The sequence below is a fragment of the Chlamydotis macqueenii genome, chromosome 18 (genome assembly GCF_036417535.1).
Source record: "Chlamydotis macqueenii isolate bChlMac1 chromosome 18, bChlMac1.mat, whole genome shotgun sequence".
In the NCBI taxonomy this organism is placed as follows: domain Eukaryota; kingdom Metazoa; phylum Chordata; class Aves; order Otidiformes; family Otididae; genus Chlamydotis; species Chlamydotis macqueenii.
This window is the reverse complement of record NC_141573.1, coordinates 9,755,762-9,782,656: the sequence shown is the minus strand read 5'-3', so window position 1 is coordinate 9,782,656 and position 26,895 is coordinate 9,755,762. Positions and strand designations below refer to the sequence as shown.

General features: G+C 53.2%; 2 protein-coding genes and 1 long non-coding RNA gene across 3 annotated transcripts in view; 2 read left to right on the top strand and 1 right to left on the bottom strand.

The window, feature by feature from the left end:
- The window catches only part of LOC147598498 (TBC1 domain family member 24-like), a 197,496-nt gene that overhangs the window by 9,181 nt on the left and 161,420 nt on the right, over positions 1-26,895 (bottom strand).
- The window catches only part of LOC147598499 (uncharacterized), a 201,341-nt gene that overhangs the window by 173,212 nt on the left and 1,234 nt on the right, over positions 1-26,895 (top strand). The gene's annotated exons all lie outside the window — the stretch shown is intronic.
- On the top strand, positions 5,707-26,769 carry LOC147598500 (protein NDRG2-like). The gene is made up of 10 exons (XM_086762610.1): positions 5,707-5,776; positions 21,042-21,170; positions 21,219-21,339; positions 22,808-22,870; positions 22,989-23,049; positions 24,087-24,173; positions 24,938-24,994; positions 25,411-25,505; positions 26,527-26,571; positions 26,658-26,769. The coding sequence occupies exons 1-10, from the start codon at positions 5,707-5,709 to the stop codon at positions 26,767-26,769; spliced, it is 840 nt and encodes a 279-aa protein (XP_086618736.1).

The following is a 26,895-nucleotide window of genomic DNA, read 5'->3' as shown; positions in this document are numbered from 1 at the left end:
GCCCACCCTTCCTCATTATATGACCCCTTTAGATCATTAATAAGTTTGCCGACTTCCTTTGTGTGTTCTGGTTTACCTTCTAGAAATACCTGTCCATCAGGTATTAGCGCACCCTCTACCTTGATTGTTTCTCTAGCTGCTTGTTTTGCTTCCCTATCTGCCAGCTCATTTCCTCTTTCCAATTCTGTGCTCACTTTCTGGTGTGCTTTAATATGCATAATTGCCACCTTTTTGGGAAGCTGGACTGCATTCAGGATTTTCAAAATCCCTTCTGCGTGTTTGATGGTTTTTCCATGAGAATTTAACAGTCCTCTTGCCTTCCATATTGCTCCATGGGCATGTACCACCCCAAAGGCATATTTAGGGTCAGTCCAAATGTTTACAGTCCTTCCCTGGGCTCTCTCCAGGGCTCAGGTAAGGGCTATGATCTCGGCCTTTTGGGCTGAGACGTCGGCTGATAGTGGCCTGGACTCTATCACCTTTTCAAAAGTGGTAACAGCATATCCGGAATGTCGCCTTCCATTTAACATATAGCTGCTTCCATCGGTGAACCAATGTTCGGCTCCATCGACAGGGACATCTTTAAGATCCATTCGACTAGAATACATGGTTTCAATTGTTTCCAAGCAGTCGGCTCCCCGATGTTCCCATCAAGGAATGAGGCCGGATTGATGATGTTTGTGGTCATGATTTCAACATCATCCTGTTCAACCATTATAGCTTGATATTTCAGGAACCTTTGTGGGGAAAGCCAATGCCCTCCTTTTGCTTCAAGGACCGCAGATACAGTCTGGGAAACTAGGACAGTCATTTTCTGGCCTAGAGTGAACTTTCAGGCTTCTTGAATGTTTAGAATGACAGCTGCTACTGCTCTCAGACAGCTGGGCCACTGTCGTAGTTCAGCCCCGATTGGGACCAGACTACACAGTCTCTCTCTCGCTCCCCCCACCCTCCGAGAGAATAGGAGGAGATGATATAAGAAAAACGGCTCGAGGTTTGAGATAAGGACGGGGAGAAATTTTTAAAGTTACCGTTACAGGCAAAACAGACTCGACTTGGGGAAAAACACTCATTTATTTCTAAAACTAGCAGGAGAATGAGACAGGGAACAAGATAACCTCCCCCCACCCCTCCCTCTTCCCGGGCTTAACATTATCTCTACTACCTTCCCCTCCCGAGCGGCATGGAGGGGGGGGTCGGGGGCGGGGGGGGGGGGGAATGGGGGTTGCAGTCGGTTCATCATGCGTTGTTTTACGCCACTGTGTCATCGTCGGGGGAAGAACTTGCATTCCTCCTCTGCTCCTTAGTGGGGTCCCTCCCACGGGCCACAGTCCTCCGTGAAACTGCTCCGGCGTGGGTCATCTCTTCCACGGGGTGCAGTCCCTCTAGAACAGCTGTCCCAGCGGGCCCTCCACGGGCCACAGCCGCCTTCAGGCCTCTACCTGTTCCGGCGTGGGGTCCTCCACAGGCTGCAGGTGGATCTCTGCCCCTCCGTGGACCTCCACGGGCTGCAGGGGGACAACCTGCTCCACCATGGTCGTCACCACGAGTTGCAGAGGAATCTTGGCCAGGAGCCACATTACTCCTCCCCCTCCTTCTGAACTGACCTTGGCGTCTGCAGCCGTTCCTCACAACAGGCTGGCAGACGCCTCTCAGGATCCTTTTTACATCTTATTCACTTCAACTGCTCAACTCCTCTCCACTTCTTGCAGCCAGGCCGGGCCGAGTTGGGCCCAGTCGGCTGCCGGGCGGGAGGCCAGAGGGTGAGGCCTGCAAGGCCCACAAGGCTCGCGCTTCCCCCTCTCTGCCCGCCGCTCAGCTCCTTCACATCTCTCCCTTTTTTTTTTTCTGTTTCCCCCTTCTTAAATATGTTATCGCAGAGGCGTTATCACGGGACATTCTGCTACCAATTGGCTCGGCCTTGGCCAGCAGTGGGTCCGCCCTAGGCCCAGGGGACTACTGAACAAAGTCCACTGAACAAAGGGGAGCAACTTCTAGCAGTTTCCTACAGAAGCTACCACCTTAGGCCCCCCCCCACTAACAAAACCAGAACAGCCACCCTTTCGCAGCGGCATCCAGCTGTTTGGAGAAGTATGCTACCGCCCATCTGTATGGTCCCAAATCTTGTGCCAATATTCCTAGTGCCATTCCTTGTTTTTCGTGGGAAAATAGAAAAAATGGCTTACTCACATCAGGAAGTCCCACTGCTGATGCTGACATCAGGGCTTTCTTCAGCTGATGGAAGGCTCGATCTGACTCAGCATCCCACTGGAGATCCTTTTGGTTAGCTGCTATCAGGGAATAGAGTGGCTTAACAAGCAGACCATAATCACATATCCAAAGTTGGCACCACCCTGTCATTCCTGAGAATGTCCGTAGTTCCTTTATAGTTTGTGGTCGGGGGCTTTGGCATATGGCCTCTTTCCGGGCTTGTCCTAGGATCCGTTGTCCAGCAGTGATCTCATACCCCAGGTACGTGACCTGGGGTTGTAACAACACCTCTGCCTTTTTCTTAGAAACCCGATATCCCTGTAGTCCCAGGAAATTTAACAGACTCACGGTCCAAATGACACAGGATTCTTTGGTTCTGGTTGAAAGAAGAAGGTCGTCTACATATTGTAACACCTTCCCTTCTTCTGATGGTGGTTCCCATGATTCCAAGTCCTTTGCTAGCTGATTCCCCAAAATTGTGGGGCTATTTTTAAAACCCTGCGGCAACACCGTCCATGTGAGCCGGGTCTTTCGACCACTTTTGGGATTTTCCCATTCAAAAGCAAAAATTTTCTGGCTGGCTTCATGGAGAGGGAGGCAAAAGAAAGCATCTTTTAAATCTAGGACCGTAAACCAAGCTAAATCAGGTTTTAGCATGGTTAATAGGGTATAGGGGTTAGCTACCACAGGTCCTCTGTTATTTTGTTGATGGCTCTTAAGTCTTGAACTATCCTATAGGACCCATCAGGTTTCTTTACTGGAAGTATAGGTGTATTGAATTCTGACTCACATTCTTTTAGTAGTCTTAGTTCTATGAACCGCTCTATGATAGGACAAATTCCTTCCCTATCTTCCCTTTTCAGTGGGTATTGTTTGATCTTTACGGCACTCTGTCCCTCCTTTAGTTTTACTATTGTTGGTGGTGCGTTCTTTGCTCATCCCGGTGTATCAGTTGCCCAGACTCCGGGATATACTTGGTCAACAATTCTTGCACCAATTTCTCCTGTTGCAGGGGTACTGACCAAGGATAGACTCATAATTTGAACGTATTGGTGATCATTTACCTCCAGAGTAACTTCCCCTTGCTTAAATTTGATTGTTGCTTCTAGTTGTTCTAATAAATCCCTACCCAGAAGGGCCTTTGGAGAATTTGGCATATACAGAAATGTATGGATCCCCCACTTGCTTCCCCAATTTGTATTTTAAGGGTCTGCAAAAGTAAGCCTCTTCAGTCTGGCCTGTCGCACCTTTCACTGTAATATAATCCTTTTCCAGAGGCATCAAAGCTTGATTCAGAACAGAATAAGTCGCTCCCGTGTCGACTAAAAATTTGATTTCTTTTTGTTCTTCCCCTAACTTTATTTTTCTAAGAGGGCGGCTAGTCAATTTTCTTCATCCACCTGAGCTACCGTTTTCCCTTGATTGTTGCGCCATCTAGCGTTCCTTTGGCGCTCAGGGCACTTGTTCTTCCAGTCTCCGGTCTTCTTCTATAGCGCACATTGATTCCTACCCAGAGGGGTCAGCCCACGCATTGGTTTAACTTTAAATTTCCGATTTTCATTTTTCTCTTCCCACAGCTAGTATTTTCTTCTGGTCTCGCCTGTAACTTTCCTCTCGATTGCTAAATATTCTCCGTGCTTCTTCTAATAACCTTTCTAAGGCTCTGTTTTCAGGAGGTCTTACTTTTTGCAATTTGCGCCTAATATACCCTTGTGATTGTCCAAAAAAAAAGGATATCAGTTGCTGTGCGCCTACCTCTGAATTCGGATCTAGAGATGTGTGCCGGCGCATCGCATCTCTTAGTCGGGCTAGGAACTCGACAAGCGTTTCAGAAGGACCCTGTCTGACGGCATATAACATTGCCCAACTTATTATTCTGGGAATTGCTTTTTCCATCCCTCTGAATATCCATTCCTGTAACCTTTCCACACTGTTCCTTTGCAAGCTCTCCTGCTGTTTTTATAATTAGTTGTTTCTCAGTTTCAGTCAGGCAATCCAATAACAATTGTATGTCACGCCAGTCGGGATTGTGTTGTTTCACCGCAATGATCTTTGTGCAAGCTGCGCAGAAGAAACAAGGCACTAAACCGGCAAATGTCTAGCTAATCTCCCACGTGAAAAGGGTCAGCAAGGAAAGCTCTTGCTGCTCTTCACTCGCTCTTGCTAACAGAGCAGAAGAATTGCGACTCTTCTCTGGATGATTTGCCCACCAACACTTCACATCAGCTAAAGCCGGCTGCCCGGAGGAAAAGAGGCTAGGAAAGATCGTAGAAGGCACGGTTGTTGCCGCACGAGAAGTGCCTGCTCCGGAGGCTTCTTGCGAGCAGCGCTAAAAGCACGCGAACATCGCGTTTCTGTGCTTTCCTGAACAGCTTGCGCTGGGACAGTTACAGCCGTGTTTTCCAAGCTGTCCGGGGTGGTGAGGCACTAAAAGTGCGGATGTGTGGCGACTGTCCAAGAGGAGAACCGGCTGCTCTGAAAGCCCTTCCTGCTCTTCACGTACGCTTTCTAGCAGCTCTACGGACACACACGCGTCAGCCTCTTCACGGTCCTACACAGCTAGCACGCTGGCAGTTACCGTCAACTTGGAAGCAGCCGCGCAGAAGGCCGTCGCCCTCCAACCGACGAACAGCGCATCATCGCGGCTACACGCGAGCTGGCCGCACTCGGAGCTTTCGCGGCTCTTCTCTCGCTCTTTCCCGCAGAGCTCCGGCGATGCACAACTCGAACCGCGAAAGCCACAATGAGCTTTGTGCAAGCTGCGCAGAAGAAACAAGGCACTAAACCGGCCAATGTCTAGCTAATCTCCCACGTGAAAAGGGTCAGCAAGGAAAGCTCTTGCTGCTCTTCACTCGCTCTTGCTAACAGCCCAGAAGCATTGCGACTCTTCTCTGGATGATTTGCCCACCAACACTTCACATCAGCTAAAGCCGGCTGCCCGGAGGAAAAGAGGCTAGGAAAGATCGTAGCAGGCACGGTTGTTGCCGCACGAGAAGTGCCTGCTCCGGAGGCTTCTTGCGAGCAGCGCTAAAAGCACGCGAACATCGCGTTTCTGTGCTTTCCTGAACAGCTTGCGCTGGGACAGTTACAGCCGTGTTTTGCAAGCTGTCCGGGGTGGTGAGGCACTAAAAGTGGGGATGTGTGGCGACTGTCCAAGACGAGAACCGGCTGCTCTGAAAGCCCTTCCTGCTCTTCACGTACGCTTTCTAGCAGCTCTACGGACACACACACGTCAGCCTCTTCACTGTCCTACACAGCTAGCACGCTGGCAGTTAAAGCAATGCGTGGGCTGACGCCTCTGGGTAGGAATCAATGTGCGCTGTATAAGAAGACCGGCGACTGGAAGAACAAGTGCCCTGAGCGCCAAAGGAACGCTAGATGGCGCAACAATCAAGGGAAAACGGTAGCTCAGGTGGATGAAGAAAATTGACTAGCCGCCCTCTTAGAAAAATAAAGTTAGGGGAAGAACAAAAAGAAATCAAATTTCTAGTCGACATGGGAGCGACTTATTCTGTTCTGAATCAAGCTTTGATGCCTCTGGAAAAGGATTATATTACAGTGAAAGGTGCGACAGGCCAGACTGAAGAGGCTTACTTTTGCAGACCCTTAAAATACAAATTGGGGAAGCAAGTGGGGGATCCATACATTTCTGTATATGCCAAATTCTCCAAAGGCCCTTCTGGGTAGGGATTTATTAGAACAACTAGAAGCAACAATCAAATTTAAGCAAGGGGAAGTTACTCTGGAGGTAAATGATCACCAATACGTTCAAATTATGAGTCTATCCTTGGTCAGTACCCCTGCAACAGGAGAAATTGGTGCAAGAATTGTTGACCAAGTATATCCCGGAGTCTGGGCAACCGATACACCGGGACGAGCAAAGAACGCACCACCAACAATAGTAAAACTAAAGGAGGGACAGAGTGCCGTAAAGATCAAACAATACCCACTGAAAAGGGAAGATAGGGAAGGAATTTGTCCTGTCATAGAGCGGTTCATAGAACTAAGACTACTAAAAGAATGTGAGTCAGAATTCAATACACCTGTACTTCCAGTTAAGAAACCTGATGGGTCCTATAGGATAGTTCAAGACTTAAGAGCCATCAACAAAATAACAGAGGACCTGTGGTAGCTAACCCCTATACCCTATTAACCATGCTAAAACCTGATTTAGCTTGGTTTACGGTCCTAGATTTAAAAGATGCTTTCTTTTGCCTCCCTCTCCATGAAGCCAGCCAGAAAATTTTTGCTTTTGAATGGGAAAATCCCAAAAGTGGTCGAAAGACCCGGCTCACATGGACGGTGTTGCCGCAGGGTTTTAAAAATAGCCCCACAATTTTGGGGAATCAGCTAGCAAAGGACTTGGAATCATGGGAACCACCATCAGAAGAAGGGAAGGTGTTACAATATGTAGACGACCTTCTTCTTTCAACCAGAACCAAAGAATCCTGTGTCATTTGGACCGTGAGTCTGTTAAATTTCCTGGGACTACAGGGATATCGGGTTTCTAAGAAAAAGGCAGAGGTGTTGTTACAACCCCAGGTCACGTACCTGGGGTATGAGATCACTGCTGGACAACGGATCCTAGGACAAGCCCGGAAAGAGGCCATATGCCAAAGCCCCCGACCACAAACTATAAAGGAACTACGGACATTCTTAGGAATGACGGGGTGGTGCCAACTTTGGATATGTGATTATGGTCTGCTTGTTAAGCCACTCTATTCCCTGATAGCAGCTAACCAAAAGGATCTCCAGTGGGATGCTGAGTCAGATCGAGCCTTCCATCAGCTGAAGAAAGCCCTGATGTCAGCATCAGCAGTGGGACTTCCTGATGTGAGTAAGCCATTTTTTCTATTTTCCCACGAAAAACAAGGAATGGCACTAGGAATATTGGCACAAGATTTGGGACCATACAGATGGGCGGTAGCATACTTCTCCAAACAGCTGGATGCCGCTGCGAAAGGGTGGCTGTTCTGGTTTTGTTAGTGGGGGGGGGCCTAAGGTGGCAGCTTCTGTAGGAAACTGCTAGAAGTCGCTCCCCTTTGTTCAGTGGACTCGGCCGGGCCTAGAGCGGACCCGCTGCTGGCCAAGGCCAAGCCAATTGGTAGCAGAATGTCCCGTGATAACGCCTCTGCGATAACGTATTTAAATAGGGGAAAACAGAAAAAAAAAAAAAAAAGGGAGAGATGTGAAGCAGCTGAGTGGCGGGCAGAGAGGGGGAAGCGCGAGCCTTGTGGGCCTTGCAGGCCTCACCCTCTGGCCTCCCGCCCGGCAGCCGACTGGGCCCAACTCGGCCCGGCCTGGCTGCAAGAAGTGGAGAGGAGTTGAGCAGTTGAAGTGAATAAGATGTAAAAAAGATCGTGAGAGACATCTACCAGCCTGTTGTGAGGAACGGCTGCAGACGCCAAGGTCAGTGAAGGAGGAGGGGGAGGAGTAATGCGGCTCCTGGCCAAGATTCCTCTGCAACTCGTGGTGACGACCATGGTGGAGCAGGTTGTCCCCCTGCAGCCCATGGAGGTCCACGGAGGGGCAGAGATCCACCTGCAGCCCGTGGAGGACCCCACGCCGGAACAGGTAGAGGCCTGAAGGAGGCTGTGGCCCGTGGAGGGCCTGCTGGGACAGCTGTTCTAGAGGGACTGCACCCCGTGGAAGAGATGACCCACGCCGGAGCAGTTTCACGGAGGACTGTGGACGTGGGAGGGACCCCACTAAGGAGCAGAGGAGGAATGCAAGGAGTTCTTCCCCCGACGATGACACAGAGGCGTAAAACAACGCGTGATGAACTGACTGCGACCCCCATTCCCCCCCCCCCCCGCCCCCGACCCCCCCCTCCATGCCGCTCGGGAGGGGAAGGTAGTAGAGATAATGTTAAGCCCGGGAAGAGGGAGGGGTGGGGGGAGGTTATCTTGTTCCCTGTCTCATTCTCCTGCTAGTTTTAGAAACAAATGAGTGTTTTTCCCCAAGTCGAGTCTGTTTTGCCTGTAACGGTAACTTTACAAATTTCTCCCTGTCCTTATCTCAAATTGAGCCGTTTTTCTTATATCATCTCCTCCTATTCTCTTGGAGGGTGGGGGGAGCGAGAGAGAGACTGTGTAGTCTGGTCCCGATCGGGGCTGAACTACGACAGTGGCCCAGCTGTCTGAGAGCAGTAGCAGCTGTCATTCTAAACATTCAAGAAGCCTGAAAGTTCACTCTAGGCCAGAAAATGACTGTCCTAGTTTCCCAGACTGTATCTGCGGTCCTTGAAGCAAAAGGAGGGCATTGGCTTTCCCCACAAAGGTTCCTGAAATATCAAGCTATAATGGTTGAACAGGATGATGTTGAAATCGTGACCACAAACATCATCAATCCGGCCTCATTCCTTGATGGGAACATCGGGGAGCCGGTGAGTCATGACTGCTTGGAAACAATTGAAACCATGTATTCTAGTCGAACGGATCTTAAAGATGTCCCTGTCGATGGAGCCGAACATTGGTTCACCGATGGAAGCAGCTATATGTTAAATGGAAGGCGACATTCCGGATATGCTGTTACCACTTTTGAAAAGGTGATAGAGTCCAGGCCACTATCAGCCGACGTCTCAGCCCAAAAGGCCGAGATCATAGCCCTTACCTGAGCCCTGGAGAGAGCCCAGGGAAGGACTGTAAACATTTGGACTGACCCTAAATATGCCTTTGGGGTGGTACATGCCCATGGAGCAATATGGAAGGCAAGAGGACTGTTAAATGCTCATGGAAAAGCCATCAAACACGCAGAAGGGATTTTGAAAATCCTGAATGCAGTCCAGCTTCCCAAAAAGGTGGCAATTATGCATATTAAAGCACACCAGAAAGTGAGCACAGAATTGGAAAGAGGAAATGAGCTGGCAGATAGGGAAGCAAAACAAGCAGCTAGAGAAACAATCAAGGTAGAGGGTGCGCTAATACCTGATGGACAGGTATTTCTAGAAGGTAAACCAGAATACACAAAGGAAGTCGGCAAACTTATTAATGATCTAAAGGGGTCATATAATGAGGAAGGGTGGGCCAATTACTACCCCTCACACGGGAGGGTAGTAATTCCCTCCTACATGATATGGTCAGTAGTCCGAGAAGAACATAGAAAAAGACACTGGGGGGAGGGGGGGGTAGAAGCCCTATATAAAGATCTCATCAGGAACATAATAGTGCGAAACTTAGACACTACCGCTAGACAAGTAACTCAACAATGTGATCTTTGTCTCCAGACTAATCCTGAAGTTGTAAAAGGGCCGAAACTTGAAAAAATCGGAAAGGGGAATGGTCCGGGACAACGTTGGCAGATTGATTTCTCAGAACTCCCTAGAAAAGGGGGGTATCGATACTTATTAGTACTTACGGATACCTTTTCAGGCTGGCCAGAAGCTTTCCCGTGCGGAACTGCTAAAGCCTGGGAAGTAACCAAAATACTGCTCCAGGAAATAGTACCTAGGTTTGGAGTCCCAGCAGTAATGTCCTCGGATAGAGGACCACATTTTGTGTCCAGAATAGTACAAGCAATTAGCCACCATCTAGGGATAGAGTGGCAATTACATACCTCTTACCGACCACAATCAAGTGGCCAGGTGGAGAAAATGAATCACCCAATCAAACAACAGATTGTCAAGTTGGGTCAGGAAACTAATCTAACTTTACCATTAGCTCTTATACGAATACGAACCAGACCAAGAGCAAGAGAAGGGCTTAGTCCATTCGAAATTCTATATGGACGACCCTATGGGGTACAAAAGGGAACGTCTTCACAAATTGGTGAAGAAATAATGACCTCCTATATGGTGGCACTAAACAAACAATTAAAAAGAATTGAAAAACATGCAATGGGAACACGTCGTAGGGGTCTGGATGGGCCTGTTCACGATATACAGCCAGGGGACTATGTATATGTTAAGTCTCTGTCGTGGTTGTGTTAGTGGGGGGGGGCCTAAGGTGGTAGCTTCTGTAGGAAACTGCTAGAAGTCGCTCCCCTTTGTTCAGGGGACTTGGCCAGGCCTAGGGTGGACCCACTGCTGGCCAAGGCCGAGCCGATTGGTAGCAGAATGTCTCGTGATAACGCCTCTGCGATAACGTATTTAAGAATGGGAAAACAGAAAAAAAAAGAGAGGAGAGAAGATGTGAAGAAGCTGAGCGGGGGCAGAGGCGCAGAGGGGGAGGCGCAGGCCTCATGGGCCTTGCAGGCCTCACCCTCTGGCCTCTCGCCAGGCAGCCGACTGGGCCCGACTCAGTCCAGCCCAGCTGCAAGAAGTGGAAAGGAGATGAGAAGTGAATAAGATGTAAAAAAGATCCTGAGAGACACCTACCAGCCTGTTGTGAGGAACGGCTGCAGACGCCAAGGTCAGTGAAGAAGGAGGGGGAGGAGTAATGCGGCTCCTGGCCAAGATTCCCCTGCAGCCTGTGGTGACGACCATGGTGGAGCAGGTTGTCCCCCTGCAGCCCATTGTCGTAGTTCAGCCCCAATCAGACCAGACTACGCAGTCTCTCTCTCACTCCCCCCACACTCCGAGAGAACAGGGAGAGAAAATATAAGGAAAAACGGCTCGAGGTTTGAGATAAGGACAGGGAGAAATCCTTAAAGTTACCATCACGGGCAAAACAGACTCAACTTGGGGAAAACTATTCATTTATTACTACAAACAGCAGGATAATGAGACAGAGAACAAGATAACCTCCATCCACCCCTCCCTCTTCCCAAGCTTAACATTATCTCTACTACCTTCCTCTCCCGAGCGGCACAGGGGGGGAAGAGGGAATGGGGGTTGCAGTCAGTTCATCACGCGTTGTTTTACACCGCTGCTTCATGGTCAGGGGAAGAACTCCTCACATTCCTCCTCTGCTCCAGCGTGGGGTCCCTCCCACGGGCCACAGTCCTTCGTGGAACTGCTCCAGTGTGGGTCATCTCTTCCACGGGTGCAGTCTCTCCAGAACAGCTGTCCCAGCGGGCCCTCCATGGGCCACAGCTGCCTTCAGGCATCCACCTCCCCCGGTACGGGGTCCTTCACGGGCTCCAAGTGGATCTCTGCTCCTCCGTGGACCTCCATGGGCTGCAGGGGGACAACCTGCTCCACCATGGTCGTCACCACAGGCTGCAGGGGAATCTTGGCCAGGAGCTGCATTACTCCTCCCACTCCTTCTGAACTGACCTGGGCATCTGCAGCCGTTCCTCACAACAGGCTGGCAGACGCCTCTCAGGATCTTTTTACATCTTATTCACTTCTCATCTCCTCTCCACTTCTTGCAGCCGGGCTGGACTGAGTCGGGCCCAGTCGGCTGCCTGGCGAGAGGCCAGAGGGTGAGGCCTGCAAGGCCCATGAGGCCTGCGCCTCCCCCTCTGCGCCTCTGCCCCCGCTCAGCTTCTTCACATCTTCTCTTCTCTCCCTTTTTTTTTCTGTTTTCCCATTCTTAAATACGTTATCTCAGAGGCGTTATCACGAGACATTCTGCTACCAATCGGCTCGGCCTTGGCCAGCAGTGGGTCCGCCCTAGGCCTGGCCAAGTCCCCTGAACAAAGGGGAGCGACTTCTAGCAGTTTCCTACAGAAGCTACCACCTTAGGCCCCCCCTTACTAACAAAACCACGACACCCAATTGGGGAATTTGGGGGAAATCACGGGATTTTGGGGCAAAATGTGGGATTTTGGTGCGAAATGGGGGATTTTGGGGGCAAAATGGGGGAATTTGGGGTGAAATCCCAGGATTTTGGGGGCAAAATGTGGGATTTTGGTGTGAAATGTGGGAATTTTGGGCAAAAATGCGGCATTTGGGGGCGAAACGGGGGAATTTGGGAGGAAATCGCGGGATTTTTGGGCAATAATGTGGGATTTTGGTGCGAAATGGGGGAATTTGGGGCAAAATGTGGGAATTTTGGTGCGAAATGGGGGAATTTGGGGCAAAAATGCGGGAATTTGGGGGAAAAATGGGGGATTTTGGGGGCAAAATGTGGGATTTTGCTGCGAACTGGGGGAATTTGGGGCAAAAATGGGGGATTTTGGGGGCAAAATGGGGGAATTTGGGGGGAAATTGCAGGATTTCGGGGGCAAAATGTGGGCTTTTGGTGTGAAATGTGGGAATTTGGGGCAAAATGTGGGAATTTTGGTGTGAAATGGGGGAATTTGGGGCAAAATGGGGGAATTTGGGGCAAAAATGCGGGATTTGGGGGGCAAAATGGGGGAATTTGGGGGAAATCGCGGGATTTTGGGGCAAAATGTGGGATTTTGGAGCGAAATGGGGGAATTTGGGGCAAAATGTGGGATTTTGGTGCGAAATGGGGGAATTTGGGGCTAAAATAAGGGAATTTGAGTCAAAAATGGGGGATTTTGGGGCAAATTGTGCGATTTTGGTGTAAAATGTGGGAATTTTGGGGAAAAATGCGGCATTTGGGGGCAAAACGGGGGAATTTGGGGGGAAATCGCGGGATTTTGGGGCAACAATGTGGGATTTTGGCACGAAATGGGGGAATTGGGGCAAAATGTGGGAATTTTGGTGTGAAATCGGGGAATTTGGGGCAAAATGTGGGAATTTTGGTGCGAAATGGGGGAATTAGGGGCAAAAATGCGGGAATTTGGGGCAAAAATGCGGGAATTTGGGGGAAAATGGGGGAATTTGGGGGAAAATGGGGGAATTTGGGGGGAAATCGCAGGATTTGGGGGGCAAAATGTCGAATTTTGGTGTGAAATGCGGGAATTTGGGGCAAAAATGCGGAATTTTGGGGGCAAAATGTGGGATTTTGTTGTAAAATGTGGGAATTTGGGGCGAAATGGGGGAATTTTGGTGTAAAATGTGGGAATTTGGGGCAAAAATGTGGGATTTGGGGGGCAAAATGGGGGAATTTGGGGAAATCACAGCATTTTCGGAGCAAAATGTGGGATTTTGGTGCGAAATGCGGGAATTTGGGGCAAAAATGGGGGATTTGGGGGCAAAATGTGAAAATTTGTGGGAAATCACGGGATTTTGGGGCAAAATGTGGGATTTTGGTGCGAAATGGGGGAATTTGGGGCAAAAAAGCCGGATTTGGGGCAAAAATGCGGGATTTTGGGGGCAAAATGTGGGATTTTGGTGTAAAATGCGGGAATTTGGGGCAAAAATGTGGGATTTTGGGGGCAAAATGGGGGAATTTGGGGGGAAATTGCGGGATTTTGGGGGCAAAATGTGGGATTTTGGTGTGAAATGGGGGAATTTTGGGCAAAATGGGGGAATTTTGGTGTGAAATGGGGGAATTTGGGGCAAAAATGCGGGAATTTTGGTGTAAAATGTGGGAATTTGGGGCAAAAATGCGGGAGTTTGGGGAAATCACAGCATTTTGGGAGCAAAATGTGGGATTTTGGTGTGAAATGGGGGAATTTGGGGCAAAAATGTGGGACTTGGGGGGCAAAATGTGGGATTTTGGTGTGTTTAATGGGGGAATTTGGGGCAAAATGTGGGAATTATGGTGCAAAATGGGGGAATTTGGGGCAAAATGTGGGAATTTTGGTGCGAAATGCGGGCATTTGGGGCAAAAATGGGGGATTTTGGGGGCAAAATGTGCGATTTTTGGGGCAAAATGTGGGATTTTGGTGTAAAATGCGGGATTTTGGGGGCAAAATGTGGGATTTTGGTGCGAAATGGGGGAATTTGGGGCAAAATGTGGGCTTTTGGTGCGAAATGCGGGAATTTGGGGCAAAAATGGGGGATTTGAGGGCGCAAAATGGGGGATTTTGGTGCGAAATGCGGGAATTTGGGGCAAAATGTGGGCTTTTGGTGTGAAATGTGGGAATCTGGGGCAAAAATGCGGGATTTGGGGGGCGAAACGGGGGAATTTGGGGGAAATCACGGGATTTTGGGGCAACAATGTGGGATTTTGGTGCAAAATCGGGGAAATCACGGGCAAAATGTGAAAATTTGAGGGGCAAAATGTGGGATTTTGATGTAAAATGTGGGAATTTGGGGCAGAAATGCGGGATTTGGGGGGCAAACTGGGGGAATTTGGGGGAAATCACAGGGTTTTGGGGGAAAAATGTGGGATTTTGGTGCGAAATGGGGGAATTTGAGGCAAGAATGGGGGATTTTGGGGGCAAAATGGGGGAATTTGGGGTGAAATCCCGGGATTCTGGGGGCAAAATGTGGGATTTTGGTGTGAAACGTGGGAATTTTGGACAAAAATGTAGGATTTGTGGGGCAAAATGGGGGAATTTGGGGAAATCGCGGGATTTTTGGGCAATAATGTGGGATTTTGGTGCGAAATGGGGGAATTTGGGGCAAAAATGCGGGATTTGGGGCAAAAATGCGGGAATTTGGAGCAAGAATGGGGGATTTTGGGGGCAAAATGTGGGATTTTGGTGTAAAATGCGGGAATTTGAGGCAAAAATGGGGGATTTTGGGGGGAAATTGCGGGATTTTGGGGGCAAAATGTGGGATTTTGGTGTGAAATGTGGGATTTTGGTGCAAAATGGGGGAATTTTGGTGCGAAATGGGGGAATTTGGGGCAAAAATGCGGGAATTTTGGTGTAAAATGTGGGATTTGGGGGGCAAAATGGGGGAATTTGGGGAAATCACAGCATTTTGGGAGCAAAATGTGGGATTTTGGTGCGAAATGCGGGAATTTGGGGCAAAAATGTGGGATTTTGGGGGGCAAAATGTGGGATTTTGGTGCGAAATGGGGGAATTTGGGGCAAAATGTGGGAATTATGGTGCAAAATGGGAGAATTTGGGGGAGAAATGCGAGATTTGGGGCGCAAAATGGGGGAATTTGGGGAAATCACAGGGTTTTGGGAGCAAAATGTGGGATTTTGGCACGAAATGGGGGAATTGGGGCAAAAATGGGGGATTTTGGGGGCAAAATGTGGGATTTTGGTGTGAAATGTGGGAATTTGGGGCAAAATGTGGGAATTTTGGTGCGAAATGGGGGAATTAGGGGCAAAAATGCGGGAATTTGGGGCAAAAATGCGGGATTTTGGGGGAATTTGGGGGAAATCGCAGGATTTGGGGGGCAAAATGTCAGATTTTGGTGTGAAATGCGGGAATTTGGGGCAAAAATGCGGAATTTTGGGGGCAAAATGTGGGATTTTGGTGTAAAATGCGGGAATTTGGGGCAAAAATGGGAGATTTTGGGGGCAAAATGGGGGAATTTGGGGGGAAATTGCGGGATTTTGGGGGCAAAATGTGGGCTTTTGGTGTGAAATGTGGGAATTTGGGGCAAAAATGTGGGAATTTTGGTGTAAAATGTGGGAATTTGGGGCAAAAATGCGGGAATTTGGGGCAAAAATGCGGGATTTGGGGGGCAAAATGGGGGAATTTGGGGAAATCACAGCATTTTGGGAGCAAAATGTGGGATTTTGGTGCGAAATGCGGGAATTTGGGGGAAAAATGCGGGATTTGGTGGGCAAAATGGGGGAATTTGGGGGGAATCGTTAGATTTTGGGAGCAAAATGTGGGATTTTGGTGCGAAATGGGGGAATTTGGGGCAAAAATGGGGGATTTGTGGGGCAAAATGTGGGAATTTGGGGGGAAATTCCAGGATTTTGGGGGCAAAATGTGGGCTTTTGGTGTGAAATGGGGGAATTTGGGCAAAAATGCGGGATTTGGGGGGCGAAACGGGGGAATTTGGGGGAAATCACGGGATTTTGGGGGCAAAATGTGGGATTTTGGTGCGAAATGCGGGAATTTTGGGCAAAATGGGGGAATTTTGGTGTGAAATGGGGGAATTTGGGGCAAAAATGCGGGAATGTTGGTGTAAAATGTGGGAATTTGGGGCAAAAATGCGGGAGTTTGGGGAAATCACAGCATTTTGGGAGCAAAATGTGGGATTTTGGTGTGAAATGGGGGAATTTGGGGCAAAAATGTGGGACTTGGGGGGCAAAATGTGGGATTTTGGTGTGTTTAATGGGGGAATTTGGGGCAAAATGTGGGAATTATGGTGCAAAATGGGGGAATTTGGGGCAAAATGTGGGAATTTTGGTGCGAAATGCGGGCATTTGGGGCAAAAATGGGGGATTTTGGGGGCAAAATGTGCGATTTTTGGGGCAAAATGTGGGATTTTGGTGTAAAATGCGGGATTTTGGGGGCAAAATGTGGGATTTTGGTGCGAAATGGGGGAATTTGGGGCAAAATGTGGGCTTTTGGTGCGAAATGCGGGAATTTGGGGCAAAAATGGGGGATTTGAGGGCGCAAAATGGGGGATTTTGGTGCGAAATGCGGGAATTTGGGGCAAAATGTGGGCTTTTGGTGTGAAATGTGGGAATCTGGGGCAAAAATGCGGGATTTGGGGGGCGAAACGGGGGAATTTGGGGGAAATCACGGGATTTTGGGGCAACAATGTGGGATTTTGGTGCAAAATCGGGGAAATCACGGGCAAAATGTGAAAATTTGAGGGGCAAAATGTGGGATTTTGATGTAAAATGTGGGAATTTGGGGCAGAAATGCGGGATTTGGGGGGCAAACTGGGGGAATTTGGGGGAAATCACAGGGTTTTGGGGGAAAAATGTGGGATTTTGGTGCGAAATGGGGGAATTTGAGGCAAGAATGGGGGATTTTGGGGGCAAAATGGGGGAATTTGGGGTGAAATCCCGGGATTCTGGGGGCAAAATGTGGGATTTTGGTGTGAAACGTGGGAATTTTGGACAAAAATGTAGGATTTGTGGGGCAAAATGGGGGAATTTGGGGAAATCGCGGGATTTTTGGGCAATAATGTGGGATTTTGGTGCGAAATGGGGGAATTTGGGGCAAAAATGCGGGATTTGGGGCAAAAATGCGGGAATTTGGAGCAAGAATGGGGGATTTTGGGGGCAAAATGTGGGATTTTGGTGTAAAATGCGGGAATTTGAGGCAAAAATGGGGGATTTTGGGGGGAAATTGCGGGATTTTGGGGGCAAAATGTGGGATTTTGGTGTGAAATGTGGGATTTTGGTGCAAAATGGGGGAATTTTGGTGCGAAATGGGGGAATTTGGGGCAAAAATGCGGGAATTTTGGTGTAAAATGTGGGATTTGGGGGGCAAAATGGGGGAATTTGGGGAAATCACAGCATTTTGGGAGCAAAATGTGGGATTTTGGTGCGAAATGCGGGAATTTGGGGCAAAAATGTGGGATTTTGGGGGGCAAAATGTGGGATTTTGGTGCGAAATGGGGGAATTTGGGGCAAAATGTGGGAATTATGGTGCAAAATGGGAGAATTTGGGGGAGAAATGCGAGATTTGGGGCGCAAAATGGGGGAATTTGGGGAAATCACAGGGTTTTGGGAGCAAAATGTGGGATTTTGGCACGAAATGGGGGAATTGGGGCAAAAATGGGGGATTTTGGGGGCAAAATGTGGGATTTTGGTGTAAAATCGGGGAATTTGGGGCAAAATGTGGGAATTTTGGTGCGAAATGGGGGAATTAGGGGCAAAAATGCGGGAATTTGGGGCAAAAATGCGGGATTTTGGGGGAATTTGGGGGAAATCGCAGGATTTGGGGGGCAAAATGTCAGATTTTGGTGTGAAATGCGGGAATTTGGGGCAAAAATGCGGAATTTTGGGGGCAAAATGTGGGATTTTGGTGTAAAATGCGGGAATTTGGGGCAAAAATGGGAGATTTTGGGGGCAAAATGGGGGAATTTGGGGGGAAATTGCGGGATTTTGGGGGCAAAATGTGGGCTTTTGGTGTGAAATGTGGGAATTTGGGGCAAAAATGTGGGAATTTTGGTGTAAAATGTGGGAATTTGGGGCAAAAATGCGGGAATTTGGGGCAAAAATGCGGGATTTGGGGGGCAAAATGGGGGAATTTGGGGAAATCACAGCATTTTGGGAGCAAAATGTGGGATTTTGGTGCGAAATGCGGGAATTTGGGGGAAAAATGCGGGATTTGGTGGGCAAAATGGGGGAATTTGGGGGGAATCGTTAGATTTTGGGAGCAAAATGTGGGATTTTGGTGCGAAATGGGGGAATTTGGGGCAAAAATGGGGGATTTGTGGGGCAAAATGTGGGAATTTGGGGGGAAATTCCAGGATTTTGGGGGCAAAATGTGGGCTTTTGGTGTGAAATGGGGGAATTTGGGCAAAAATGCGGGATTTGGGGGGCGAAACGGGGGAATTTGGGGGAAATCACGGGATTTTGGGGGCAAAATGTGGGATTTTGGTGCGAAATGCGGGAATTTTGGGCAAAATGGGGGAATTTTGGTGTGAAATGGGGGAATTTGGGGCAAAAATGCGGGAATGTTGGTGTAAAATGTGGGAATTTGGGGCAAAAATGCGGGAGTTTGGGGAAATCACAGCATTTTGGGAGCAAAATGTGGGATTTTGGTGTGTTTAATGGGGGAATTTGGGGCAAAATGTGGGAATTATGGTGCAAAATGGGGGAATTTGGGGCAAAATGTGGGAATTTTGGTGCGAAATGCGGGCATTTGGGGCAAAAATGGGGGATTTTGGGGGCAAAATGTGCGATTTTTGGGGCAAAATGTGGGATTTTGGTGTAAAATGCGGGATTTTGGGGGCAAAATGTGGGATTTTGGTGCGAAATGGGGGAATTTGGGGCAAAATGTGGGCTTTTGGTGCGAAATGCGGGAATTTGGGGCAAAAATGGGGGATTTGAGGGCGCAAAATGGGGGATTTTGGTGCGAAATGCGGGAATTTGGGGCAAAATGTGGGCTTTTGGTGTGAAATGTGGGAATCTGGGGCAAAAATGCGGGATTTGGGGGGCGAAACGGGGGAATTTGGGGGAAATCACGGGATTTTGGGGCAACAATGTGGGATTTTGGTGCAAAATCGGGGAAATCACGGGCAAAATGTGAAAATTTGAGGGGCAAAATGTGGGATTTTGATGTAAAATGTGGGAATTTGGGGCAGAAATGCGGGATTTGGGGGGCAAACTGGGGGAATTTGGGGGAAATCACAGGGTTTTGGGGGAAAAATGTGGGATTTTGGTGCGAAATGGGGGAATTTGAGGCAAGAATGGGGGATTTTGGGGGCAAAATGGGGGAATTTGGGGTGAAATCCCGGGATTCTGGGGGCAAAATGTGGGATTTTGGTGTGAAACGTGGGAATTTTGGACAAAAATGTAGGATTTGTGGGGCAAAATGGGGGAATTTGGGGAAATCGCGGGATTTTTGGGCAATAATGTGGGATTTTGGTGCGAAATGGGGGAATTTGGGGCAAAAATGCGGGATTTGGGGCAAAAATGCGGGAATTTGGAGCAAGAATGGGGGATTTTGGGGGCAAAATGTGGGATTTTGGTGTAAAATGCGGGAATTTGAGGCAAAAATGGGGGATTTTGGGGGGAAATTGCGGGATTTTGGGGGCAAAATGTGGGATTTTGGTGTGAAATGTGGGATTTTGGTGCAAAATGGGGGAATTTTGGTGCGAAATGGGGGAATTTGGGGCAAAAATGCGGGAATTTTGGTGTAAAATGTGGGATTTGGGGGGCAAAATGGGGGAATTTGGGGAAATCACAGCATTTTGGGAGCAAAATGTGGGATTTTGGTGCGAAATGCGGGAATTTGGGGCAAAAATGTGGGATTTTGGGGGGCAAAATGTGGGATTTTGGTGCGAAATGGGGGAATTTGGGGCAAAATGTGGGAATTATGGTGCAAAATGGGAGAATTTGGGGGAGAAATGCGAGATTTGGGGCGCAAAATGGGGGAATTTGGGGAAATCACAGGGTTTTGGGAGCAAAATGTGGGATTTTGGCACGAAATGGGGGAATTGGGGCAAAAATGGGGGATTTTGGGGGCAAAATGTGGGATTTTGGTGTAAAATCGGGGAATTTGGGGCAAAATGTGGGAATTTTGGTGCGAAATGGGGGAATTAGGGGCAAAAATGCGGGAATTTGGGGCAAAAATGCGGGATTTTGGGGGAATTTGGGGGAAATCGCAGGATTTGGGGGGCAAAATGTCAGATTTTGGTGTGAAATGCGGGAATTTGGGGCAAAAATGCGGAATTTTGGGGGCAAAATGTGGGATTTTGGTGTAAAATGCGGGAATTTGGGGCAAAATGGGAGATTTTGGGGGCAAAATGGGGGAATTTGGGGGGAAATTGCGGGATTTTGGGGGCAAAATGTGGGCTTTTGGTGTGAAATGTGGGAATTTGGGGCAAAAATGTGGGAATTTTGGTGTAAAATGTGGGAATTTGGGGCAAAAATGCGGGAATTTGGGGCAAAAATGCGGGATTTGGGGGGCAAAATGGGGGAATTTGGGGAAATCACAGCATTTTGGGAGCAAAATGTGGGATTTTGGTGCGAAATGCGGGAATTTGGGGGAAAAATGCGGGATTTGGTGGGCAAAATGGGGGAATTTGGGGGGAATCGTTAGATTTTGGGAGCAAAATGTGGGATTTTGGTGCGAAATGGGGGAATTTGGGGCAAAAATGGGGGATTTGTGGGGCAAAATGTGGGAATTTGGGGGGAAATTCCAGGATTTTGGGGGCAAAATGTGGGCTTTTGGTGTGAAATGGGGGAATTTGGGCAAAAATGCGGGATTTGGGGGGCGAAACGGGGGAATTTGGGGGAAATCACGGGATTTTGGGGGCAAAATGTGGGATTTTGGTGTGAAATGCGGGAATTTTGGGCAAGAATGGGGGATTTTGGGGGCAAAATGTGGGAATTTGGGGTGAAATCCCGGGATTTCGGGGGCAAAATGTGGGATTTTGGTGTGAAATGGGGGAATTTGGGGCAAAAATGCGGGATTTGGGGGGCAAAATGGGGGAATTTGGGGGGAATCGTTAGATTTTGGGGCAAAATGGGGGATTTTGGTGCGAAATGGGGTAATTTGGGGCAAAAATGCGGGATTTGGCGGGCAAAAGGTGGGAATCTTGGGGGAAATCGTGAGATTTTGGGGGCGAACCTGTGGGGGGTGTGGCAGCGACCACTCCCCATTCCAGTGTCCGGTCCTCCCGGCCAGCAGGGGGCGGTGTTGGAGACGCCGTTGGGGCCTGTTCACGTGGCGCTGGAGGGCGCGCCCCGCCCTGGTCGCCCCGCCCTGCTGATGCTGCCGGACGTGGGCCACACGCGTGAGTCCCGCCCCCTTCCCCCTCTCCCGCCGTGCCCCTCCCCCGCAGACGCCTCGTGCTTCGCCCCGCTCTTCGCCCACCCCGAGATGCGGGAGGTCGCCAGCCACTTCCTGCTCGTCCACCTCGACCCCCCCGGCATGGAGGTGGGCGCCCCGCCCTACCCCCCGGGGTGCGTCTGCACTCCCCTCTTCTGCTCCCCCCAGTTGACCCCAGTGACTCCCAGTTGACTGCGTTGACCCCACTGCCCCCCCAGTTGACCCCACTGCCCCCCCAGTTGACCCCAGTGACTCCCAGTTGACTGCGTTGACCCCTCTGACGACCCGGTTGACCCCACTGCCCCCCCAGTTGACCCCACGGACCCCCCCAGTTGATCCCAGTGACCCCCATTAACCCCCCAGTTGCCCCCATTAACCCCCAGTTGACCCCACTGACCCCCATTAACCCCCAGTTGCCCCCATTAACCCCCAGTTGACCCCCATTGACCCCCATTAACCCCCCGTTGACCCCACTGACCCCCATTAACCCCCAGTTGCCCCCATTAACCCCCCGTTGACCCCCATTAACCCCCAGTTGCCCCCATTAACCCCGTTGACCCCCATTAACACCCAGTTGACCCCCATTAACCCCCCGTTGACCCCACTGACCCCCATTAACCCCCAGTTGCCCCCATTAACCCCTCGTTGACCCCCATTAACCCCCAGTTGACCCCCATTGACCCCCATTGACCCCCAGTTGCCCCCCATTGACCCCCAGTTGCCCCCCATTAACCCCCAGCTGACCCCCACTAACCCCCAGTTGACCCCCACTAACCCCCATTAACCCCCCGTTGACCCCCATTAATCCCCAGTTGCCCACATTAACCCCCAGTTGACCCCCATTGACCCCCGTTGACCCCCACTAACCCCCACTTGACCCCACTGACCCCCATTAACCCCCCGTTGACCCCCATTAACCCCCAGTTGCACCCATTAACCCCCAGTTGACCCCCATTGACCCCTGTTAACCCCCATTAACCCCCAGTTGATCCCCATTAACCCCCAGTGACCCCCAGTAACACCTAGTTGCCCCCCATTAACCCCCAGTTGACCCCCATTAACCCCCAGTTGCCCCCATTGACCCCCAGTTGCCCCCCATTAACCCCCAGTTTCCCCCATTAACCCCCAGTTGCCCCCCATAAGCCCCCGTTGACCCCCATTAACCCCCAGTTGACCCCCATTAACCCCCAGTTGACCCGTGACCCCCATTAACCCCCAGTTTCCCCCATTAACCCCCAGTTGCCCCCCATAAGCCCCCCGTTGACCCCCATTAACCCCCAGTTGCCCCCATTAACCCCCAGTTGACCCCACTGACCCCCATTAACCCCCAGTTGCCCCCATTAACCCCCAGTTGACCCTGTCGTCTCTCTGTTGACCCCCCCACCCCTCCCCCCCCCCAGCTGACCCCCCCGCCCCCTCGTCCCCCCACCTCGACCGCCATCACATGGCAGCGTCACCCTACGCACCCCTCCCCCCCCCCAACCGCCATCGCTTCACCTCATTGGTCCCCTCGCCCGCCCTCCCCCCACCTCGACCCCCGATTGACCCCTTGCCGCTCCCCCCGTCGCCCCTCCCCCCCCGCCCCCCGCCCCTCCCCCGCAGGTACCAGTACCCCTCCCTGGAGCAACTGGCCGAAATCGTCCCCTGCGTCCTCCGGCACCTCAAGTGAGTGGGCAGGGGGGCGCCCCACGGCGCTGTGGGGCGGGGAGGGGGCCCCTGACCCGTAGCGGGACGGGACAGGGGGGCGGGGTCAGCACCGGCCTGACCCCGCCCACCCCCCCAGCATCGCCAGCGTCGTGGGCATCGGGGTGGGCGCCGGCGCCTTCGTCCTGGCTAAATTTGGGGTGAGATGTGGGGCGGGGCGTGGGGCAGGGCGGGGGGCAGATTTGGGGGGAATGCGGGGCTGCGGGAATCTCGGGGGAGGTTCTGTGGGGCTGGGGGGGGTCGCTATGGGGCTGGGGGGGTCGCTATGGGGCTGGGGGGCGTGGCTGTGGGGCTGGGGGGGTCGCTATGGGGCGGGGGGTCGCTATGGGGCAGGGGGGCGTGGCTGTGGGGCTGGGGGGTCGCTATGGGGCTGGGGGGTCGCTAGGGGGCAGGGGGGCATGGCCGTGGGGCGCTATGGGGCTGGAGGAGGTTAGTGGGGTCTCTGGGCACTTGTGGGTCGCTGGGGGGTTGGGGGCTCGGCTATGGGGCTGGGGGGTCGCTATGGGGCTGGGGGGGTCACTATGGGGCAGGAGGGCATGGCCGTGGGGCGCTATGGGGCTGGAGGAGGTTAGTGGGGTCTCTTGGTTGGGTACTTGTGGGTCGCTGGGGGCTCTCGGGGGCATGGCTGTGGGGCTGGGGGGTCGCTATGGGGCAGGGCGGGTCGCTATAGGGCAGGGGGGCATGGCCATGGGGCGCTATGGGGCTGGAGGAAGTTAGTGGGGTCTCTTGGTTGGGCACTTGTGGGTCGCTGGGGGGTTGTGGGCTGTCGGGGGGCATCGCTATGGGGCAGGGGGTTCGCTATGGGGCTGGGGGGTCGCTATGGGGCGGGGGGGCGTGGCCGTGGGGCGCTATGGGGCTGGAGGAGGTTAGTGGGGTCTCTGGGCACTTGTGGGTCGCTGGGGGGTTGGGGGCTCGGCTGTGGGGCTGGGGGGTCACTATGGGGCAGGGGGGCGTCGCTATGGGGCTGGGGAGTCGCTATGGGGCTGGGGGGTCGCTATGGGGCTGGGGGGGCGTGGCCGTGGGGCGCTATGGGGCTGGAGGAGGTTAGTGGGGTCTCTTGGTTTGGCACTTGTGGGTCGCTGGGGGCTCTCGGGGGGCGTGGCTGTGGGGCTGGGGGGTCGCTATGGGGTGGGGGGGCGTGGCCATGGGGCGCTATGGGTCTGGCCCCGCCCCACAGCTGCTGCACCCCGAGGCGGTGGAGGGGCTGGTGCTGATCAACATCAACCCCCGCGCCAAGGGCTGGGTGGATTGGGTGGCGCACAAGGTGGGCGGGGCCGGCGGGTGGGGAGGGCCAATGGGGAGAGGGGTGGGGCAGAAGGGGGCGGGGTTTGGGGGGGGGTCCCTGCTGCTGGCCCCGTGGCGCTGTGGGTCGCTTGGGGTCGCGTGTGGCTCACTGTGGGTCCCTATGGGTCGCCGTGGGTCGCTGTGGGTGGCGGTGGGCGGCCGTGGGTCACTGTGGGTCCCTACGGTGTCTGTGGGTGGCTGTGGGTCGCTGCGGGTCCCTACGGTAGCTGTGGGTCCCTACGGTGTCTGTGGGTCGCCGTGGGTCGCTGTGGGTCCCTACGGTGTCTGTGGGTCGCTGTGGGTCGCGGTGGGTCCCTACGGTCGCTGTGGGTCGCTGTGGGTCCCTACGGTGTCTGTGGGTCGCTGTGGGTCGCTGTGGGTCGCGGTGGGTCCCTACGGTGTCTGTGGGTGTCTGTGGGTGCCGGTGGGTCGCTGTGGGTCATGGTGGGTTGCCGTAGTTCGCCGTGGGTCGCGGTTGGCGGCGGTGGGTCGCCGTGGGTCGCGGTGGGTCCCTACGGTGTCTGTGGGTCGCTGTGGGTCGCTGTGGGTCCCTACGGTGTCTGTGGGTTGCTGTGGGTCCCTACCGTGTCTGTGGGTGTCTGTGGGTCGCCGTGGGTCCCTACGGTGTCTGTGGGTCGCTGTGGGTCGCGGTGGGTCCCTACGGTGTCTGTGGGTGCCGGTGGATCGCGGTGGGTCGCCGTGGGTCGCGGTGGGTCGCCGTGGGTCCCACGGGTGCCCCCCCAGCTGTCGGGCCTGACGTCCTCCAGCAGCGAGCTCATCCTGGCGCACCTCTTCACGCAGGTCGGGCGGGGGGGCACTTGGGGGTCCCGTGGGGGGCCACTTGTGGGTCCGGGGGGCGCTTGGGGGTCTGGGGAGGGCCACTTGTGGGTCTTGGGGGTCAGTTTTGGGGGCCCTCAAGGGGCACTTGGGGGGCCTGGGGGCACTCGGGGGGCCTGTGGGGGGCACTTGGGGGGCCCAGAGTCCACCTGGAGGCCCCAAGGGCCACTTGTGGGTCAGGGAGCTCAGTTAAGGGTTGGGGGAGGGTCACTTGTGGGTCACAGGGTGGGGGCGGGGCAGGGGCGGGGCTGTGACATGGGGGCGGGGTGGGGGCGGGGCAGGGGCGGGGCGGGGGTGGGGCTGTGACACGGGGGCGGGGCAGGGGCGGGGCTGTGACACAGGGGCGGGGCGGGGGCGGGGCTGTGACGCGCGGGCCGCAGGAGGAGCTGGCGGCCGCCCCTCCCCCGGTGCAGCAGGCCCGGCGGCGGCTGGGGGCGGCGCCCAACGCCCCCCTGCTCTGGGCCATGTACAACAGGTACTGGGCAAACTGGGGGCGCTGCGGCAGGGCTGCGGGGCACTGGGACTGCCCTCGGAGCACTGGGATCGAGCTGGGATTGAACTGGGAGGGAACTGGGAGGGGCTGGAATGGAACTGGGGGGACTGGTGGGGACTGGGAGGGGACTGCGGGGGACTGGGAGGGACTGGGAGGGACTGGGGGGGGACTGGGACTGGGCTAGGAGGACTGGGACTGAACTGGGATTGAACCGGGGCGGACTGGGAGGGAACTGGGGGGGCTGGGAGGGACTGGGATTGGGCTAGGAGGACTGGCATCGAACTGGGATTGAACTGGGATTGAACCGGGGGGGACTGGGAGGGAACTGGGGGGGGACTGGGACTGGGCTAGGAGCACTGGGATTGAACCGGGGGGGGACTGGGATGGAACTGGGGGGACTGGTGGGGACTGGGGGGGGACTGGGGGGGGACTGGCAGGGGACTGGGGGGGGACTGGCAGGGGACTGGGGGGGGACTGGGGGGGACTGGGATTGAACTGGGATTGAACCGGGGGGGATTGGGAGGGAACTGGGAGGGACTGGGACTGGGCTAGGAGGACTGGGACTGAACTGGGATTGAACCGGGGGGGACTGGGATGGAACTGGGGGGGCTGGGAGGGACTGTGATTGGGCTAGGAGCACTGGGATTGAACTGGGATTGAACCGGGGGGGACTGGGATGGAACTAGGGGGGCTGGGAGGGACTGGGAGGGGACTGGGGGGGGTCTGGGATGGGATTTGGGGGCACTGGGATCAGACTGGGATGGAGTGGGAGGGTACTGGGGAAACTGGGATCAAACTGGGAGGAATTGGGATTGAACTGGGATGGAGCTGGGGGGGTACCGGGGGGCTGGGAGGGACTGGGAGCAACTGGGATTGAGCTGAGGGGAACTGGAAGGGAACTGGGAGGGACTGGGAGAGAACTGGGAGGGAACTGGGGAGAAAATAGGGGGAACTGGGATCAAACTGGGAGGCACTAGGATGAACTGGGACACCCCCCTTGCAGCCGCGGGGACCTGGGCCTGCAGCGCAGCGGGGCCAACAGCCTGTGGTGAGTGACCCCTGACCCCACGTGACCCCCGTGACCCCACGTGACCCCCGTGACCCCCCCGCGACCCCTGACCTTTGCCCCCCCAGCTGCCTGGTGCTGCTGGTGGTGGGCGACAACTCCCCCCACAAGGACGCCATGGTGAGTGACGTCACTGGTGATGTCACCGGGCCTCCTGTGATGTCACCGGGCCTCCTCTGAGGTCACATGACACCCCCCATGGGGTCACACAGGGTCAGAGGTCATGGGGTCAGAGGTCATGGGGTCACAGAGGGTCAGAGGTCACGGGGGGTCAGAGGACTGCAGGGGGGGGGGACCTGGCCTTAC

Excerpts from the sequence above, each read along its gene's own strand:
- LOC147598500 (XM_086762610.1), top strand. The coding sequence starts at position 5,707 with ATGGGAGCGACTTATTCTGTTCTGAATCAAGCTTTGATGCCTCTGGAA. Across the intron at positions 21,340-22,807 it reads GCCCCGCCCTACCCCCCGGG|GTACCAGTACCCCTCCCTGG; the intron begins GTGCGTCTGCAC and ends CCTCCCCCGCAG. Across the intron at positions 26,572-26,657 it reads AGCGGGGCCAACAGCCTGTG|CTGCCTGGTGCTGCTGGTGG; the intron begins GTGAGTGACCCC and ends TTGCCCCCCCAG.